Here is a 22,319-nt window from a genome sequence, read left to right as displayed (position 1 = left end):
TGTCATGAAATGTAAGATCATATACTGAATTGGCTGGCTAGATCCTCACTAATACTCTTATCTCCTGTTTCCATGCTTTCTTTCTCTTTTCCTCCCTTTACTCCAGTATATTTGGTACCAGATCTGCTATGTGCTTTTTTCCCCCTTGCTGATTTACTTATATTGAAACATTTTCATTCATAACAAATTAAAGTCAAGTTAAATAATGCATAACAGTTATTTCAAGTTGTGTTTAAACATGCGTGCTGGGTAGGTTTTGAACTGAATTTATGCTATCTTCTATGCGTGTTCACGTGCAGTTTTGAAATGCTACAAATAAAATCTTTGTGGTCCATAGGATATTTATCTAAATGCTATTTAAAAGATAGCAAAAATAACTACACAGTGTAGGTTCCGATCATTGAGTCTTTTAGAAATCAGATTTGCAGCTGCTTATGCAGGGGGGGAAAAAAAAGGTGGTTATTGCAAGCAAGCTGAAAACATCTGATGTCAAAATCAGCTTATAAAATCAGCATGTCCTATGATGATTTGCATCTTTCTGCTGCACAAATCAGTAAAAAAAAAAAACCTGAGTTTCCAAATTTGATACATTTCAGTGCAGAATTGGGTATCCTAGTCTGTGAAAATGGAAGTGTAAGCTCTGCTTTCATTAACAGTTCAGCATTATTGCTGTTATGTCTAAACTGTATGGGAAATAAAAAATAAAACAAGCCACCACGAGCTAATGATGCATTCAATGCTTCCTGCAATACCTTAACAATAGGGCATTTATTTATTTATATATGTATTTGCCTCTAGGGTAGGGAGTTAAGGGAGAAAAGGAGAGGAATTGCTTGCTATGAGCTGGAAAAGCAGCACAGTTGGTTCTGGCAGTGAGGGGGTTGACTGACAGTCTGCAGTGCAGTGGAGTTTGCTGAGCTCCCTATATGGCTGTGGATTAGCTATATGCTAATACTGATAGGAGAAGAGGAGCTGTACTGAGCGCAGAGAGCTGCCGGTGGAGGCGATCAGAGTCTTAGCAGAGCTGACTCCTCAAGAGCCATGGCTGAAGGGGGTGAAGGAGGGGAAGATGAAATACAGTTCCTACGAACTGTAAGTATCTGCTTTTTATTGTTCATGTAGTATCTGATTTTATGTCTTGTATCTTATTCCTTTTCTGCTGTATTAAAAATAGTGTTTTTTTCTGTGCTGGGCTTTGCCAAATTGAAGAATTGATTTAGTCAGTGGGGAAAAAAAAAGCAAAAATGCAGGCTTTAATAACATCAGGCAATCTCAGTATGTTCTTCCTTGAATCTGCTCAATAGCCAGTTAGGCATAGGGAGACCTATTTCCGCTGTAATCCCCTATGTCTGAAGCATCCTTGTCAACTTTGTACTTGGGTTTCTAAATGCAGCATGCCAAATATCTGACCTCTGAAACTTCTGTCTAGGTTAGATTTCACTGACATTAACAGAAGCTTTGCAAATAGGAGAGCCTGAAAATGATGAATAATCCAAGCAAGCCCTTGATGACCTCTTCCAATAAACATGCACACAGAAGCACATTTGTGCATAGGGAATACCAACAGATGTCAAAATCGGGGCTTTGCAAATATTCTGGGATCTTTTCTCTGCTTAAAAGAGGCTTATTTTAAGAGGACATAAGGATTTCTTTGGGAAGGGGTGTTAATTAGTGAAATACCTTTCACTCAGTGTAATTTTCTAAAAAGAGCCCTCACACCATTCTTTCCTAAGGCTTTACACAATTCTAGTATGACAACCAATTTGGACTTATAAGCAAGTAGTGTTTATACATTAATGGGTAGAAAGAAGATAATGTCCTTTTCGTATATCATCTTGTCTCATTCATTATGTTTATCTTGCATGACTAAGAGTGTTTTGTTGTGTAACTAACATGAAAAAAAATGATATGCGTATTCCCTTCTCTTTCCATACTACCTTCACATTCATCATGAGTAATGTTCCAGAAACTCTCCCCTAGAGTTGATATAACTTTAAATGGGTAAGTTTCTAAAATATAACATGTTAAGTGCCCAAAGTAGAGATTGCAAGCCTAATTTCTAGGAGACTGGGAAAATTTATTTTTGGCTATAAAAGGTTGGAGAGTGATGATAGTTGCTGCTGTTTATACAAACTGTTCAGGTGTGATAAAATGTCATTTGCACTTGTAAGCCTGTGAGAATTTCAGTGTGAGAGGAAATGAATAATCTCATGTAGAATCTTATCCAACATCCTTCCCCTGACTTCACTTTTTGAAGAAGTATCTGTGTTATGTAGCCCAGTGGATTACTGTGCTTCTAGGAGATGGTGCTTTTATTTGAGACTGGAGCTTTAAATGAATATCTTTCATCCCTTTACTTCTGAGGATGTTCCCTTAACTGAAGTCTTTCACAGAATCACAGAATCACAGAATCACCCGGGTTGGAAGGGACCCCAAGGATCATGTAGTTCCAACCCCCCTGCCTAGCAGGGCCACCTGCTAGGTCACTTTCATAGTGATGAGGGGAGACACTTTGCCTGTGCACTGCATGAGATGGCAATTAACGCTGCTGTGACCCATTGTTATGCTGGTAGAACTCTATTGTGCTTCTGTCCAACAGATTAAGTGCTAAATAGAGATTAAAAAAAAAAAAAAAAAAAAAAAAGGCAGCAAGTGAGACTATGCAGTAATGTTTGTTTTACTTGATGATAGGAAGTAGCCGTCTAGATTTCTACCTTGGAGAGCCCCAGCTTCTTTTCTGTGAATAGACATATCAGTTACTGTTGCCTTATCTCAAGCTTCACCTTCATGAATCACTCATCATTTCACAACAATAAATTATTCCTTTCTTACTGTAAATACTGAATGCCTCAGCAGTGTAAGCTTTCAGTACTTATTACTTAAAGCTTTTATTGATGCCATGTGTGTACATGCAAGCATGAAGTATAGAAACTGTTTAGAATTCTTCCGGGGTCATTACTGATTGATCAGGATCTTCTGCAGATTAAAACATTTCTGGGAATTTAAGTTGCTAATGAATATTTCCCATACTTGCATAGCTGAGTCGTCTTTGGAAATCACTGACATTCCAATTCTTTTCATTTTGAGACTTTAGGAAGAAGTGCTCTAGAGTGTTATAAGGAACACACTGCTCTCTGAGAAAAGTCTGTCATGGTGAGGTATAACAGAAGATTAAATCACTCTTGATCCTAAAAATATCTTTTTTTTTTTTTTTTTTTAAATAGAGCAGAAGTTTAACTCTTAAAATGACACTTGTATTCATTTCTAGGGAGCAGTGAACTTGTGGGCATATTAATAAATTTTGGTGGCAAGTTTTCCCTATCACTTTCTGCTGTAAGACATTTCTCTTATTTGATTAACTTGTCAGCAATAAGAATGATAATGGACTTGAGAACAAATTCCGGGGGAGAGGGCAGGAACACTTCTGCTGTCATAGCATTAGTGTGTATTTGGTATTCAATTCAGTCCCACTTCTTGTGTAATGTGCATATGTGTAGTGGTATTACTTAAAAGAATATACTGCTAATACATTGTTAATTTCCTTTCTTCTTTTCCTTTTTCTCCTTCCTAAAGTATGGATGCATTAGAAACTTATGAAGGTAGCATTTCTACAGCGTTTGTGTAGTAGGTGTGTTAACCAGCTCTGTTTTGATAATAATGTCTGGAGGAATATGGAAAGAACATTGTGATCCTGGGTATCATGTGTGTGTGACTATAGAGCACTTTCATTTGAGCCTTTCTTGCTAGGGACTTAACTGCTGTGATAACCTGACAGAGTCCTTTCCACTTTGGAAACTGTTTTCAAGTTCTTTGTCATTTCCACTGCTGCCAAATGAATCAAATATGAGGTGACACCTTTGAGTAGATGGCTTTTGTGTTCGTCCATCAGAAATACCTGCATAGTCACTTGCCAACAGAAAGGATCAGTGGAGGGGCCCTGCTCTCAAAATATAGGAGCAATTTAAATATATTTGTAATGAAACCTGCCAAAGTTAGGGTCTGAACTGTGGTTGTAACACTGGTTAGTAGGTTTATTGCTTTGCTATTTTCCCAAAATCCACTGTATTTCTATTTTCCTATTTCATTTTTCTACTTTTTTTTAAATAAAAATGAATAATTTTTTTGAGATGCCTCATAGCACGTTGATCAAAGTTGTATCTTGCTTTTCACAGATTTGAACAAGATGTTGGCGTGTATGTATACCCTTTTGTTTGCACTTGTGTGTGCCTGACTCTTTGTATAAATTGTTCATAACTCTGAGTGAAAGAAGCCTATGCACTTCTGTCTTCCTGCACTGTTCTTTAACAGCTTATCTCAATGACCTAATTTAAAACATTTTGATAAATGCATCCAGTCATACAGATGTGTATGGAAAGGAATGGGAAATTTTCTGTCATAGACTGTGAGAAGTTATCTGCTATAATTACATAGCAGAATACTGTTTTTATGAAAACCTAAAATAGAATATTTGAATTACTTTTTTTCAAAATCTAGACTATTTGCATTGATTTACATAAGAAGTTTATAGATTTTTTTTTTTATTTCAGTTATATTTTTAATCATTTAGATGTTGTCATTTCTCAGACTTCAGGTAATTGGGTGGCTTATACACATTTATTTATGAATGCATTTATTTATTTTTGCATTACCTTCTCCAAGCAATTGGAACAGAAGGTTGTCAGGAGTAGTCCGCATGTATTTGCCAAGGGGAAATCGCACTTGACCAACCTGGTAATCTTCTGTGATGTTATCACTGGTTGGGTAGGTGGGAGGAGAGAAGAGGATGTTGTGTGCATTAATTTCAGCAAGGTGTTTGGCACCATCTCCCAGAACAACCTTGCTATGAAACTTAGAAAGTGTGGGATGGATGAGTGGACATTGAAGTGGATTGACAACTGGCTAAGTGGCGGAGCTCGGAGGGTGGTCAGCAGCACAGACCCTGGTTGGAGGCCTGTAACTAGTAGTGTTCCCTAGGGGCCTGTACTGGGTCGGGTCTTGTTCAACATCTTCATCAAAGTCTGGATGAAAGGATTAGAATCTACCCTCAGAGAGTTTGCTGATGGTACTAAGCTGGGATGACTGGCTGACGCACCAGAAAGCTCTGCTACCATTCAGCAAGACTTGGATAGACTGAAGAGTTGGGCAGGGAAAAACCTGATAAAGTTTAACAAGAGCAAGGGTAGAATCTTGCACCTGGGGAAGAGTAACTGCAAGCATCAGTTAGGGAAAGATTTGATGTAGAGGATCTGCGAAGAACCTGGGTATTCTGGTGGACAGCAGGTTGGCCATGAGCTGGAAGTGAGTCCTTTTGTCCAAGAAGGCCAATGGTATCTGGGGGTGCATTAAGAAGAGTGAGGCTAACAGGCGGAGGGAGGTGATCCTCTCCTCTATTCTGTCTTGGTGAAACCACATTTACAATACTGTGTCCAGTTATGGATTCCTCAGTCTGAAAAGACAGGGATCTTGTAAGAGTCAGTGGAGGGCTACAAAGGTGATAAAGGGCCTGGAGTGTCTTCTGTATGAGGACAGGCTGAGTAACTTGAGTCTGTTCAGCCTTGGCAAAAGAAGACTGAGAGGGGATCTGGTAAAAGTTTATAAATATCTGAAAGGAGGTGGGAGGCAAATGGATGAGGCCAGGCTCTTCTTAGTGGTGTGTAGCAATAGAACAAGGAGCAATGGCCTAAAATTTGATTGAAGGAGGTTCCATACAAAGATGCATAGGAACTTCTTTACAGTAAGGATTCGCAGAGCATTGGAACAGGTTGCCTGGAGAGGTTAGAGTCTCCTTCTATGGAGGTATTCAACACTCATCTGGAAGCCTCTCTGTGCAACATATTGTAGGGTACTTGCTTTAGCAGAGGAGTTGGACTTGATGATCTACTGAGGCCCCTTCCAACCCATCATTCTGTGATTTTCTTATTAACATTGCTTGAAAGTGAGGTTATCTGCTGTGCTGATGTTGTAGATGAGATGGGAAGTTATCTCAGTCTTACAATAAGAGCTGCCTGGAATGATACTAAATAAGTTTTTTTTTTTTTTCCAATCATTTTCATTGTTGCCAAATATAAATATAAAAAGTGATAATATATCATCTCTTCTTACTTTAGGGGTTTTATTTCTGTTTACCTAAAATTAATGCAGCATATAAGCAGTTCTTATTTAAATATTCTCAACACATGTTTTTATCAGATCTGTGCACCTAATGATGTATCCCTATTGATAAAACAAAGAACATGTGAAATGGAAGCATTACAATAGTTCATCTTTAATAGTCCAACATAATAGTTAGGCTACTAAAGAGGGGTCACCTGCATGTTGATATCCTTTTTGAGATCTGTAGCGCAAGTCTCTGTGGCTTGATTTGGTAATGCTCACTAGATTAATACTTGCAAAGAAGTACATTGGACTAACGTCCATGTGTCAAACAGTAATGGAGGATCCTTCTAGTGAGAAATTTGTTTCAGTAGTTAACTAAATACTGGGAAAATATGAAAATTGTTCTCTGAATTACTTATTATTATGTTTATATACGAGCAATATAGAATCTAACAAAGGCTGAGAATACTTTAAGATCAAATTAATGACATTTTCCCAAAGTCTCTTTGGTGGATGTGGCAGTGGTTCTGAATGCTACTTAAAGAGCTGAATATGTTCCATGGTATTGTATTCAAATTAATTAGGACATTTGTCTGATGTCACTGCAGTGCATTTCATGATACAATTGTTACTTACTTCCTATCACAACAAAGGGTAAAATGAATGAAAGTATAATCTTGGATAAATCTTCAGTTGCTTCTAAGGTCAGATGCGTATTAGGAGCTTAAATGACTTTTTGAATTCAATGTTAATGTATCTGTTTATCTCTGTTCATTACATATTCCCATTGTGATTTGTATTGCCAGAATATTTTGACAACCGTATAAAGGTCTACACTATAAGAATGACAAATAATTAACTTTCTATATGTCTCTTCCACGTTTTTTTTTAAAGCAAGGTATTTCAATTACCTCATTTTTGCTTCTTGAACTTTAGTCTATTACAGGTATTGCTACTTACAATTACACTTTCTGCCTTACTGTTCTTCAGTTTCTATAATAGAAATCGTACATATCATAGAAATTTGACATGAGTTAAGTTGTAGCATCCTTCTTTGCAAATAGTGTTGCTGTACTTCTGAAATCTTGCTTTTACTTCCTATGTGTTCTGAACAGTATGATTAACTTTGCCCAGTTTGTCACTCTCTGCAAACTGTTACTTCATTCTTCACTTACTATTTCTTTGATAAATATCTGGGTAATACTTCATGATTGAGATTGATAACGTGATAGATTTTGCTAGTGCTGACACTGTGCATCTTATGCTGTAGTACACTGCGAGTGATTATTTTTGCTGAAATATAAATACAAGATCTGCAATGTTGCAGCCCCTTTACAAGGCAAAATCTGAAGCAAAAGCTCTGTCATAGTATAAACATGACAGTCTATCTTCATGCTATAGAGAGTGTCTGGTTTTAGCTATGGACATACTAGCTTGATATCTACATCAGAGCTATTCAACTCATTTGTAGCATTTAATCGCTTTTTTGGGGGGTGAAATAATCTCATTTAAGCAGATGTTTCAGGCTCCAGGCAAGGAACAGTTCTCTGGGGAAACTGCACCATGTTTGGATATAAATTGAAACACATTTCTGAAGTAGCTTATAGTTGAAGATAAGTTTAGTATGATAAAAGTTGTTTGAAATCTAATTAACACTTGAAACTTTATGGCTTGAGGTTTGTTCCAAGATTTTGGTACAAATATAGGAAAAAAAGTTAGTCTCTGTGTCCCCAGGCCTTTCCATTAAAATAAGAAAGCAGAGAAAGACAAATGGGAATATAAGAAGGCATAAGGAGATATCCACTATGCTGCTAGGTAGTAGCTTTTGCATTCTAATTCCAGCAACAACTATAAAATAGATTTACTCACGGATACTGAAGAGGAGTGAAAAAATATTAAATAAATATTCTGGAAAAATGAAATTGCAATTGATAGTAGAATAGAATATAGGGGAGGACAGAAAGGATAAAAGGCAAATGTGTTTTTGGAAGATGTAACAAGTGAGGACTTGTGTCATGAACAGTCAGAGAGGAATTGGCTTTCACCTCTATCAAATGAAAGATAGATGAGTTCAGGACACCCTTCTAAAGGTGTTAATATGTCAGGTTGCAGATAGCGCATGCATTTGGTTTGTTTCCTTGGTACCTACCTTACAATTTTTTAGTATGGATCTGTACAATTTACTGTAAACTTAGGTGGTTTTTTTCTATAAGGAAATAAAGCAGAGAGGCATCCTACAACACTGTGTATTGCATTCTGTGTGAAGATCTAAAATCTAAAGCCACAGCAATTAAACATAGATGCTGCTGCTGCTTTTCCTTTTTCTGACAACTGAATGTTTTCCTCAGATCAGTAACATTTTTTTCCCCTATTAGCATTGAATTTATGTACATGCCTTCTTTTTAGTTTTCCAGTGTTTTTTAATGAGTTGCTACAGTTCATGAAATAGAGTGAGCTGCAGTTTTGCCTGTTTGTATTGGCCCAGTCTGTGATGTTTAAAGAATAGCATTACATTACAGTAAATCAGAATCATGCTTTACTACTGTATCTTTCTTCAGTTTAAATTCAGAAGCTGCTATTTAAAAAAGAGGTAAGTGTATCAGTTAGAACATTCTGCATGTAGCTTGTCGTTGAGGAAGAATTGTAAGACTGAACGTAGTTGTGTTAGGTCCAGCCCTCTGTCAGTTTTTCCCTTTCTCGTATCAGTGATAAAGCTCATCTGCAGAAATAATGCTTATTAAAATCAAGGAAACTCTTAAGTTGTACCTCAGAAAATCAGCAAATTAAGATCTTTTTTTTCCTTTTTTTCCATGACCTGTGACTATGCAATATTCCTAAACAAGTGCTCCAGGGATATATTTTTCTTTTTTCCCCTAGTTCCATTGTTGGCTTTTGTAGGGATTGATTTCTGCTCAAACTCTACTTCTGTGTTTCTGAAGGAGCAGTTAGTATCTTCAGTAATGAACTACTGTGGTTCCCATGGTTCCATAAAATGCATCAAGTGGATAGCATGATCTCTGTGCCTTTTTCCCTAATCCTCTGTCTTACTGACTGAATATGATTCATACTGAAACCCAGCTGTTTCTTTCTCAGTTCCCATGACAGTGCTGTGACCACACTGCCTAATGCTGCCAGGTGCATTAGAGGCAGAGAAGAGAGGAAAAATAAATTTTGTACATAGTTATTTAGAATACATTAAATTCAATCAGGATGCTGTTTTAAAGTTGTTATTTCTTGACTTCGTTTACAAAGTGTGTATTTTTCCTAATGTACATTCATAGCATTATGGATGCATAGTAAGTACAGTCCTCAGTCAATCATCTCTGTTTAAGAAAACAGCCACAAACATGCTTTTGAAAGAAAGAAAGAAAACAGGATACATTAAATTATGTCTTGATGAAAATTTTGGTTCATTTGTTCAATTTACAGATTTAGTTTTAGCATTCTGTTTTTAATATCATTATGGGAGTTACCAGACAATTCCTTAGGCATTTTAGTTAATCCTGGAAAATACAAATACCTGTAGGTGCAACAAATGATCTCAGAATGATCTTAGAAAATCTAGAAAAATTGGAAGGCATGACATAAGATAAAATGTATCAGAAACTTGAATACCTTAGATCGTGATTCCTGTAGACCTCAGTTTACACTAGCAAAACAACATAATTTTTTTATTGATATACCTTTTCTATAGTTGCTATAGCGTGAAGAATGAGTAAGCAATTTTGCACGTCTTTGTCTGTGGTTAAGCTGACTAGTATGTTTGGAGATGTTTGTGGGAAAGATAGGGGGCTATACCTGCCCTCATTTACAAACTGGAAATCTAGAGTAGGTATTTATCAGTTACTGGACAGATTACTGTTGTACAGTTTTATGAAGTAATATTTTTTAATGAGAAGAAAAACAGTTATTTTCTGGAAAATTGATAACATTGCATGGCTGACAACTTTGACGCTCTTTTCTAAACAACTAACAGCACAAATGTTTACTAAGGCGTGACAGTAAAGAATCATCAAAATATCTGCTTAGTAAGAAAAAAATTGTAGTTTTTCTAATTACTGCAAGATATTTTCTTAAATTATAGAAGTTTAGTTAGGACTTTTCTCTTTATTTGTATTGCATTCTGATAATAAAGCAGGTTCTTCCCCCTTCCTTCATTCTTACTTCTTTCCTCCAAAAAAGTTCAAAACTCAGAAATGGTAAGTATTTGCTCCTCATAATGTAGAATGTAGCAGTTTCAGTGTTGGAAGGCTTTTAAAATCATGTAAGATGTTTAAAAGAATGTCCACATTTAAAAAAAAAAAAAAAAAAAAAAAAAAAAAAAAAAAAGGCCATTTTCCCACTTTACTTGGGTAACTACTGTAATTTTAGAAAAAAACAGTTTCCGGGAATATTAAGAATTAGCGAATTTGTGGTATCCTTATAGTGTGTCTAAAGTAATTCAAAATTGATACTTGCATAGGAATTACAAAAGTCTACAGGAAAAAAATGTTTCTATTCCATAGCGTCTCACCTGCAGTATGATGCATACACATAGGAGTTCATCAGCAGTTGTGCACCTGCTATTGGTCATAGCTGTCTTGCCAGATTTGGCTTAGATGTGAATGGGAGCTGGTGATCAGCATGTTGATCAGGTTACCTCTTTTTTCCTGTTCACTCATCTGGTGTATCGTGAGGAGAGGCAGCTTAAACAGCAGAATATGTTGAGAGATTCAGTAGTAATATCAGATTTCTTCTTTCTACTGGGTTTTTATCCAACTAAGCAAGTGCTGGTTCCTTGGTAAGACGAGTAGTCAGCACAAGCCTGGGCTGTTTTTAGCTCACTACAAACATCTCTTTCTGTCTTGAGTATTCTGATTACTTTAGGATTCAGGTAGCTTCGCCAACACCAGAATATCAACATCCTTTGACTCAAGAGTAACAATGTGAATTCTTGTCAATAATGTAAAGAAAAGAAAGCACAAGAGAATCAACCTAAATAAAATCCGTTATTAATTACTTGTACAAAAAATAGAACTTAACTCAGACTTCAACCAGCTGTTCAGCAGCAGCTGCGGAACTAATTTAAACCATTGAAGATTTCAAATTGCATCAGCCGTATCACATCCAAAAGTGAGTACAAGGAACATCACGCTTAGCATACAAATTAAAATGCCTTAGGTGGTTCACTAAAATGCTTTAGGCCAAATGACTTCCATCTCCCAAGACTCCCTCTGAAGTTCATCATACTATGTCATAATCTCTTTATATGGAAAATTCCCAGAATGCACATGTACTTGGTGCATATTAAAGGTGTTTAATATCAGTAATTTGTAGAAATCAGAAAATGTTTGATGTGTAGAAGTGTTGGTGCACGTGCTAAGTACACATCAGTTAATGTTTGATTTTAAAACAGTGATAAAAAAAATTAAAACATCTTTCCAAATAACTGACAGTATTATGTTCCAAATTCTAGCTCAACTTTCTACTATAATATGTGCCTGTTTTGGTGGCACTTTCTAAAATGCAAAAATCAATAGATTTTCTAGTTTCCATGTAGTCAAAATTATGAAAAGTAGAGTTGAGTAGACACTGGTCTATGCACAGCATGTCTGCATTTTTTCCTTTTTATACATACCATAGGTATGTAGACTGTCTTAAATATTGACTATAACTGAAAAAAAGTACTAATAGGGATTAATAAGATGTGGCTTCCTGATCAGTCACTATCAGTGGAAGTAAGGAATGATTACATTAAAAATATGTTCCAAGACTTTGTTTAAAACTTTGTTTTTGCCTTTGTTTTCTATGTGCTAATTACATACATTAGGATTAACTGGGAACAACATTTTTTGAATGTGTAGAAGAAAAATTAACTTTACAATTTGCAAACCCTAAACCTTTCCTGTAAGATCTGTGATTTGCTGTAGACTGAATTTGTCTCTGTAATCTCTTTACTTGCTTACTTAGAAAGGTTTTGCAGATCTCTTAAAAATAGTCTTATCCAAATAACGTGGTATTTGGCTCTCATTATCTTTATTTTGATTGTATTATTTCCTCACGTGAAAGTAGTTTAGGAAATCTTATATAAATGATATTACAGGAACTGGCTGATGATGACGTGCACTTTTGATGGCTGAATCACTCAGCAGTTTTCTCTACTTACTGTACTGTATCTTTTGTGACTGTCTTGGGGAAAATTTTTAGTTGGCTCTACTGTAAGTTACCTTCCTGAGTGGGTGAAATAACTGTGTGCTTGATTACTGAGTACTAGCCTTGGGCAATCACAAAGTATGAAATTTACCAAAAACAATGCAGGATTTTATATTTGGGATGGTGTAATCTTGGACGTATGTACAGTCTGTGGGATGAGTAGCTGCAGTGCAGCCCTGCAGAAAGAGATCTGGGCATTTGGAGTGATGGAAAGCTCAATGAGTCATCAGTGTGCCTTGGCAGACAAAAGGACCAGCAGCATCCTGGATTGAGTTAAGTGCAGTATAGTTAACTGATCAAAATAAATAATTATTCCACTATGCTCAGTGTTGGTGCAGCCTCACCCCAAGCATTGTGTGTGGTTTGGGGCTCCGCAGTATAAGAAGGGTATAAAAATACTAGGCAGTGCCCAAAGAAGGGCATGAATACAGTGAAACAACTAGGTGATGATGTGACTTAAAAGGAACAGTTAAAGATACTTGGTTTGTTCAGCTTACAGAAGAGATGTCTGAGGGTGACGTGGCCTCATTACTGCCTATGGAGTACAAGGGCAAGTGCTGATCTCTCTGGTGACAGTGACGGGACCTGAGGGAATGGTAGGGAGCTGTGTCAGAAGAGTCAGGTTGGCATTAGGAATAGGTTCTTTAGTAAGACTGTGATACACACCTATCCAAAATTCTGCAACCTGTAAAATTAAGTGATGTTGCATCTCATACTAGTTGTCGTGAATGTAGAATATTTGGATAATTTATGTCAATTCAAGACCATAAAATGTTTTTTTCCTTATGCTTTTCTTTACCTTAGTAAAAATGCTGATGTATTTTCTTAATGTATATAAAATTTTAAAAAGTAATGTGAATTTTATGAAGGTGGGAACAGAAATAGTTTCTTTGTACATACAAAATGAAGTTAAGTATAATAGCATTTTCTAAAAGCTTCTGTAATTAGAAGCCCATCAATCTAAATTTTTGTTTTACAAGAGAAGTAAGCGCTTACTATAGGATGAAACATTAGCTAGTTAATTTTCATGGAAATGTATATAATGCTGTTTCCAGAGCGAACTATAGGATGTGAATTATTTTCTTCATCATTGATGTGTACAGTACTTCTCCCACAGTTATTTCAGTTGAATGTGCAAAATGGAGATCAGGGTATCAAGTTTGGCTTATTAAGGACTACTCTTGCTTTAGCCGTGTGAATCAGCCTGAGTTTCAAAACTTTCAAACGCATATTTTACACTTAATTTCTTTTATGCATGAAATTAATGCATCAACTATGCTGTTTACTTGCTCTTATGATTACAAAAGATAGAAGCAACATATAGCAGCTACTAGCCCCACTAGAGAGAAACAAATGTACTCTAAAAGAGTTTTAAATGTTGTTTTGAGCAGACAGCTTGTTCCACCTTTATAAAAAACAAACAAACAAACAAAACTTTCTGTTCACTGAGTTGTTACACAATGAGATTGCAAGGGTAGTTTGCAAGGAGATTATTAAAATGTTTTCCTAAGTGGAAAGTTTAAAAGGAGGTGATAAGTATTTGCATTTTTCCTTATTAGGGAGTATTCTATCAAAAGAGACAGAAAAGGCTTTTCTTACTCAGGCTTTTGTTCATTTTTGTTTTGAGATGACTTACCATGAACGGCTTAGCTAGCCTAACTGCAGATAACTTATTGAAGATGGTCCTTTACTGCTAACCAGTGTAGTTCTTGCCATATTACTGAGCAAACAACAAGCTATAAAGTTCTATCCTTTGGTTCCTTGTTACTGGTGGGGGAAAAAAATTCACCCTGAGAATAGTTGAATCAAGAAGTGTCATCTCTCTGTGATTAATTTCAAAATCAGGAAGCTTGTTGGTATGGAATATTCTAGATTCATCCTGAGCATGCCATTTTTATTTCACAACAAGAGTTTGTTTTTGTTAGAAAGACTCATCTACTTTTATTTGCTAGGCATCTTCCCAAGTCATCTTCTCTCACGATTGACCTTAGGCTTAAATAACATCATTGACTAAATAAGGCCTCGTATATAAGGCTTAACTTGTCAATTAGAGTGGTAATATGACCTTTTCAATTCTGGCCAATATGAAGATCATCTAGAATCATAAATCACAGAATTCTGAAGTGTGATATCGGAAGCATAGAAAATAGAGGGAAAAAAATTGAGGAAAAAAAATTGCTAGATTATAGTGATATTTTGTTATAGGTAATTTATTATGTCAGGAGAATTGTTCTAGTGCTGCTTAAAAATGAAGTGCGTGATGGTACAGGTCTGTCGTGTTCTTGTAATCTATCTTAATACGTTTTTCTTTTATCTTTCACATCTGTTTTTAACTGCTAGTCTAAAGAAACTGAGTGGTAGTAACAGAATTCAGTCATGACGTGGGAGCTGATAGAAAATTATCCTAGCCTTAAGCTACTTCCTGAAATTATCCAACTTTTTGTGTGAGCATCCCTACAAGAATTTTCAGCACACTGGGGAAACCACAGGGAAACACCCTGTCAGCCAGCTGTATAACTTAGGTACCTTTGGACAGGATTAACATACAAGGTTCTCTGTACTGTTTTCTTCTCCTGTTGTTTCTTGAGCCAGGTGTTCTGACAGAAAACTGGAAGTCATTGAGCTATTCTTCAAGTGCTGCTCCAGAAGACAGAGGTAAAATCACAGTAATTCCTTACTGAGAAGTGAGCATTATACCATATAGCAAAATTAGAGAGCTTTTGGCAGTACATGAATTAAACCATCACATCAAGTCATTGTCCAGGTGCTGTTTGCTTTGGTGGCAGTGTCAGAGTTCTTGGCATATATGACTGAACATTGTTTAGTTTCTTGAAATGATCTTTGTTTCTGTACTTTTTTATACTAATCTTTTTCATAACTACAAAGATAGTGTTTTGACTGATGAGTTTAAGCATTTTGGATATACACAGGATGGCGAGTTACTGTATTTGAGAAATGCTGCCTATGACAATATGAATGTGATACTGCCTGAAAATATCAGTCTGAAGCAATAGCAACACCTGCTTCTCCCTGAGTATTTCTTCTACTGTTGCAATGTTCATAGAATCATAGACTCATAGAATGGTTTGGGTTGGAAGGGAAATTTAACACCATCTTGTTCCAAACTCCCTGCTATGGGCCCTTGCTTCCTACTAGATCAGGTTGCTCAAAGCCCCATCCAGCCTGGCTTTGAATATCTCCAGGTAGGGAGCTTCCACAGATCACTGGGCAACCTGTGCCAGTGTCTCAGCTGGAACAGAAATTCAGTAAAGATTTTATTCCTAGTATCTAGTATAAATCTACCCTTTTCCAGTTTAAAGCCATTTCCCCTTGTCCCGTCTCTAACTGCCATTATAAAAAATTATTTAGAATGCCCTTTATAAGAAGTACATATAAAAATTGCTGTTCAATCTAGTCGCTTTGTCTGATGGATCTTGTAACTACTAGTTGAGCTTATATTAGTGGCTGCAGGTTGTGACTTCACATTTAATTGCAAGTTAGTGTGGTGTTCAAATGCAGAACTAGATAAAATTTGACCCAAGGCTGTGCATAAAGGTCAGTCCTTTGTATTTGCGAGTGATGAGAATGTACTGTTGCCTAATAAGTATTTAGGAGGCAGAGGTGGTTGACATAAAAGCTTACAGGTTCAAAAAGGAAGATACTGATGCGTATGTTGGATGGGCAAAGCTAATCAGAATTTGTATTTCTACATTTATAGATAGTTTTGTTTGAAAAATTATGATTCAATATTAAGTAGTACAGCCATCCTTATGGTATGATAAGCAGTGGTAATTTCAGACCAATGAAACAATGAAATTACTTGGCCAAACTGGAGAGATTTATCTCAAGTGAACCATGACAGAAAAACTGAACTTAGCATAATTAATGTGCTCTGAAGAAGGACTCTGAGAATGTTCACAACTCTTTGTCAAGCTGTTATTGTATGCAAGGAAAGTTTTGTCTGGTACCTGTGACTGTATATATTGAATATCTTCACAAGCAGTGTTTTGGTATTTGAGGGTTTTGATTTAAAAATGTATAACACTCTTGCATCCAGACAAGGGCTAGGATTTGCTTGGTGCTATACAAAAAGAGGAATACAATACCTTCTGTGATACAAAGAACTTTCCTTGATCAGTAACTGGACAGGCTGCAGGTGAACAGGCAAGGAAAAGGAGATTTTGAGAGGTGTGAGGAGGAGTAAATGTTCCTGAATATAGAAGAGGAAAAAGATGTAACAAACAGATATGGGTACTTTGCATGCTTATGGTCACTGAACCAATCTTTTTCTGTTTGATTGATTTGTTAGCACTTGATATTTTTTATTTTTGTGGGGGTTTTTTTGTTTGTTTTTTGTTTGTTTGTTTTTTTGTTAACCACAGAGCATTTGCCTGAATTATCTTTGCTTAGGTTAGTCCTTCAGTTGCTTTTATTTAACGTGGAAATATTTACTTATTCCTTATCATAGGAATATAGTACTGGAAGGAATTGAAGCCATTGAACCCATTTGTAATTGAAGTTTAGAATGAAAGAATTCTAAAGCTAGCTATATCTTTTTCCTTGCTAGGATCTACGATCCTTTTGTCTAGCAATTTGAAACTTATTTCAGCTTTTCAGCTTAAATGTATTTATGTATTACATTTTTTTTCTTGTGTACCAACATTGTGACCCATCAATGTATTTGTAAGGAATAATTCTACTCCCTCTCAGGTATGGATTTGTTGGAATAAACAGTCTGACTTTGTGATCAAATTTAATAGCAGGAATGCAGTTTCAAAGAATTTGAAAGACTAAATACAAATTTATCTTTTTTTCATTTACATGCATTTTAAACCATAAACTACAGTTTACTTTTTACTTCTATAGAAAAAAAAGATTCAATTAGAATGATGTAGTCTTGCACATGACACTTCCTTACAGTTCTCAGACAAAAATCAGAAAGTCTTTGGGTGAAATATACTCATAGAATAACCATAGTTTGAGGGGACCCGGAAGTATTGCCAGGTTCAAATCCTAGCTCCATGCAGGATCACCCAAAAAACAAACCATATTTCTTGCCCAAACATTTTTTGAGCTCTAATAGGCTTGGTGCATTGAATACTACCTGTGCAAACTCTTGCAGGACTGAACCACTCTTTTCAGAGAAGTGATAAAGCCTCTAAAAACCATACCCTCAATTTTCCACTTGCAGGTAGAATTTAAGTGACCTAATAGAGCCTGAAAGTGGTGCACTGTCATTTATTTAGCTGCCTGTGTTCTTCCAACAAATGTTTCAAAATGCTGTAATTTTTTTTCCTATGGGAGTCTTAGCTCCATGGCAACCGTATCCAGTTTAACTCTTACGGAATCCTGTGACCATACAGGAAACACTCCCTCTTATCTAATGATTAGATCTATTTCTGTCCCTTCTTAGCTATATGCTTTTCCTTTGTACCTCTTCCTCTAAGCAAGGTTTTTGTCAAGTATAAATATAATTGACCCTCCGATATACGATGTCATTAATTCAGAATAATTCTTCATGTTTTCCTCCTGAGCAAGCAGAAGAAAACATTGTAAGGACAAAGGAATGTTAAGATGATGACTCAAGTACAGTCTCATAATGTGCAGGAACAGTACTATTGCCACCTTTGAAGTTCAGGACACCAGTAACATACTGTGATGAGTATGAAAATATTCTTGCATGAAGTGATGTTGAAATAATTTCAACCTTTAGAAAAGGAACAGTACTGTGGCAAAAATAATCCACAGTATAACAGATTTTGAAGGTGGAAGATGACATTATGAAATTCATTCTAAGCAGAAGTCTCGCATTCAGAAAAAATTACAAGAGAATAAAGATTTTACAATAATAAATTGCCACTATATTTGCGAGCAGTTTTACACCCTAGTAGATGAAAAACAAAATAACTTCTTTTACTTTACTTAGCATGAAGGTTCCGAAAGAACACTTTAAGAGAATTTATATTTTTGGATACGAGTGGTAATTTTTAGAGTGTAAGAGAATGGGGACAGTAGGGGGGAATATGTGACTGATTTTGAAAATGTTATAAATGTATGCAAAACAATGTACTATGAAAAAATCAGAACAACAATTCTATTATCATTATCAAATCTTAGAATTAGCAAGCTGTCATCTCTGGGGGGGGGGAGCTCACAAGAAAGACTGGCGGCAGAGCAGCCCTGCAGAAAGGAATCTTGAGGGACTGATCCCCAGCAGGTTGAATGTGAGCCAGAAGCGTGCCGTGGCAGCCAAGGTGCAAACTGCTCCTTGTGGTGCATTATGCACAGCACAGCCAACTGGTCAGAAGAGGTGATCCTCCCACCACTAGTGTGGTGCAGCTTCACCTTGAATATCGTGTTCTCTACAACTTACTAAGGATGGGATGGATGCAGACTGTTTAATGGTAATGACACTAACTCTATAGACATGATGTGACCTTTCTGACAGGATGGAGCAAGTATTTCACTTTTCTTTTTATCACTATTGGTAATTAGAATGGCTTACCTATAAGTTTTCAATATACTTTGAGAAATTAAATGTCCAAAAATTAGTAGTAGTCATTTGATTAAACTGTACCTTTAATGATGCATAGGCCCATGTCCAGGCAGCTTTTGAAGATCAACAAGGAGTAGACTCCACAGTCTCTGGACGTCAGCCTCTTGCCAGTTCTCTGTCACACATACAATGAATAGATGTTTCCTAATGTTCCAGGTTGTGCCATCACATCTTGTCATGGAAATGGTGGTAGTGTTTAGTGGAAAATAGTTTTCAAAATGTAGACTTTTTTTTTTTTTAATCAGATATCGCTTGAGATGAATACTTTTCTTTTTTTAAGATCTCATAAATCTACAGAGAAGTAATCATGTAGGACAGCTAATATGGTTGCAATTTTTAGTCTTTTCCATGAATGAAAGTACGAAAAGGTTAATGTATTTCATTCGCTTAATATTAAAAGTGTCTTCTTTTCTAACTTGAGTATTCATTATTTTAATTATTGGTCCTATATACTTCTTGTACATTTGTCTGCTGTGTTTATAATTCAATTGTTACTTGACTTCTTGTGCCTGTGAAGGAAATACTATTCCAAGCAATTAGCTTAGGCTTGTCCTTAGGGTTTTATCAGAGCAATCGCACTCACAAATCTCATCTTGCTAAAGGTCTGTAAAGATAACGTGTTGCCTACTATGGTGATCTGAACTTTCTGTTTTTGCTTTTTTCCATCTGGAATGTATTGACTGAGAGCATGAGTAGTCAGCCTTTAACAGATAACTGAAAAGTGAAGAAGGCTGCTTGTAACTGTGTGCTTAATCCCAACATGTTTAAGCACACTGTGCTTTAAAGTGCTTGACAGAAGAGGAGGTGGGAAGAGCTCTAAACAGCTGTAAGCATAATTGTAGTTTTCCTGGTGCATTCCTACAAGAAAAACATGTCTCTTACAAGATATTCACTTATTTACTAAATAATCAAATAAAGCTGGAAGGTTTTTTTCTTTTTCTATCTATCCTGTCTTATATTTCTGCATAAATGTTTTATCTTTTTTGCTGAAGAGAAAAAAAGAAATGATGAAGAGATCTTCAAGCGCCCAAAAATATATATATGCATGCTGGTAAAAACTGACTGTGTATACGTGAAGACAAAATTTTAACAAGGTTGCACTTTGCCTTTTAATTGTGGATTTAGAATAGCTTTTGGTGGATGTTCAAAAATGTTTTGGAATACAGAGTGCATTATTTACTGACTGCTGAGAAGGAAGAATAAGGGTAATGCAGCTTGCTGGCATTACATCAGATAACTTCTGCTTTGCTAATATCGTTGTAAAATCTTCTGTAACTCTAGGCAGAATAGGCAGATAATTTTGGTATGTGTGGATTTCTATTTTATTTTTATTTGTTAACACTTTAAATATCCAGCCAGTTATAAGTCATGGTTACATTCTTGGCTGCCAAGAGGGACAGGACTATTACCACTTGCAAGTAATTTCTCTTATTGTTGATTTTACAGTAAGCACTTTGTGTTGTAAGTAACGTTAGAATAATACATTAGTAGTTTTGTTGAATAGGAATAAGCAGAGTGGTCCTGAAAATAACGTTTAGAAGATTTAAAGGAGACATGTAGAAAAGATTTTTTTTTTTTAATTTTTTTTTTCCTGAAAGCTACACTCAATTCATTCTACTGACACTGAACAATTGTACTTATGCGGGAATCACAGTGAATCTTGCAGCTATATTGTCTGACGCCATCTTTACTCATCTTCAACCTCCTGGTTTGTTTAGTTCTGAGGAGTTAAAATGAGATGGTGATGTGATATGAAGATTTAAAAAAAAAAAAAAGAAAAAAGTTTCAGCAGAGCAAGGAAATTCATTAATCCAGGCCAAGGTGTGAAAAGAAGCAAGTACCACGTTTTTCATCAGGGCGGAGGTGATGCCAGGTTCATTAGTTTGAAAAGATTTTCTCCATGCTGCTGTTTTGTGATGATTTACATCATTTGTCATCTATTTTGAGCTTGTTTGTGTTTGCTGCTATGTTCTTTCTATGTAACTTATCAAAACAGGTGATTTTTTTGTGTGCTCTAATTTTTATCCTCTCATTACTCTCACTGAATTGCTCTATGGCTGATATTTTTAAGCATACTAGTCTTTGCATGGAATAGAAGGCATAAAAATAGAAAATCAGGAAAATACGCATAGTAAAATACTGTGTGCAAGGGTATATAAAAACACAGCAGCTGTAGAGGCTGTCATTTTCATATCTTTATCATCCTAGATTTAGTAACATCTCAGTGTTGCAAACATGAGTCACAAAGGATAGATTGCTCACCAATAACCATACTAGCCACTTTAGCGCTTGTTTATTTCCAAGCATTTGAGCTTGTCTGGTCTCAACTGTACTAGATCTTTTCCTCACACACTGTCTAGCTTCAGACACTTGATTTTGTACTGAATTTTTTTGAACTATTTTATCTAAGTTATAGTAAGTGTTCTGCTGTGCGTTTCTTTGCTAGGTTTCCTGATGTTAATCTCAAACATGACTGGTAGCACAAATGACAGAACATAATTATTTCCTAGAAACTATATATGAGAGACACTACTTTTTTACAGCTGCCTGAGTGGTGGAGTTAGGAGTAGACTGAACAAAATGAAAAAGGAGAGAGATTTTTCCTTTCCTGAACCATTGAACTTGGTGGAATGGGAAGTTTCTATTAGTGTGATGCATCAGTAACTTGGAAATAACATGCAGCTGAGAGACTACCTTTTAGGTAGTAACTTGTGAAAGGAATACTTCTAAGTGGTGCAACAACCAAGGCCTCACTGAGAAAAGAAAAAAAAACAACTTTGTCAATGGTTAGATTTGCAATCAGTCAAAAAGTAAATGACATAAATAAACAAGATACACAGGTACAAAATGGACAGAAAGAACTTGTTTATATTTCTGTGTTTAAGCCGTTTGGTCTTCCCTCATCTCTTTATTTTTCTTTCTATGTAATTATTACTTGAAATCTCAGGTTTTAAGAAGATAAGTTCATTTGTCTATATGTGTGTAAATATTTGCGTTTTTCATATATCTGTTTATAAATATATAGATTAAATATTTATATAAGTTTACATATTTATTTAGGTATTTAAGTATATCTATAGAGAGAGAGAGATAAGAGAAGTGCAACTGAGGTCATCCACATGAACTTGTGCAAAGTGATTGATTTTTTCCAGTATGACATTCTTGTCTCTAGAGACATGGATTTTAATGGATGTTCTGCTCCATGGATAAGAAATTTGCTGGGTGAAGTATGTTGATCATATGCTGCGTGCTGTAAATCCTGTAGCTTTTCCTACTGTATGAAGTGTTTTTCAAGGACTGCAACTGTTCTAACTAGTGTTCAGCATAATATGGAGTCTCCTTTAAGTCATTTCTTTCCACAAGTAGCACTGAATCTTTTTCCTTTAGTTCTTAAAACAAGAACTAATACTGATGTTTCGATCTTACTCTTAGAGTAGGTTGAATCTTATCTAGAACTGTTCATAATTGCTGAGAA

At 35.9% G+C, this 22,319-nt stretch overlaps 1 protein-coding gene across 5 annotated transcripts in view; it reads left to right on the top strand.

Annotated features, from left to right (window-relative positions):
• The window catches only part of RYR3 (ryanodine receptor 3), a 203,729-nt gene that overhangs the window by 10,340 nt on the left and 171,070 nt on the right, over nucleotides 1-22,319 (top strand). For 3 of the 5 annotated variants that reach the window (XM_048949521.1, XM_048949522.1, XM_048949519.1), the window contains exon 1: nucleotides 957-1,092. The exons of 1 other annotated variant lie outside the window; for it this stretch is intronic. In XM_048949521.1, coding sequence (XP_048805478.1) covers nucleotides 1,042-1,092 — 51 coding nt within the window. In that variant the 5' untranslated portion in view covers nucleotides 957-1,041. Of the gene's footprint in view, nucleotides 1-956; nucleotides 1,093-22,319 lie in introns of those variants that run through there. One more of the 5 variants, XM_048949523.1, reaches the window with a different exon arrangement.

Source organism: Lagopus muta, chromosome 6, assembly GCF_023343835.1.
Source record: "Lagopus muta isolate bLagMut1 chromosome 6, bLagMut1 primary, whole genome shotgun sequence".
Taxonomy (NCBI): domain Eukaryota; kingdom Metazoa; phylum Chordata; class Aves; order Galliformes; family Phasianidae; genus Lagopus; species Lagopus muta.
This window is presented reverse-complemented; position numbering and strand designations above follow the sequence as displayed.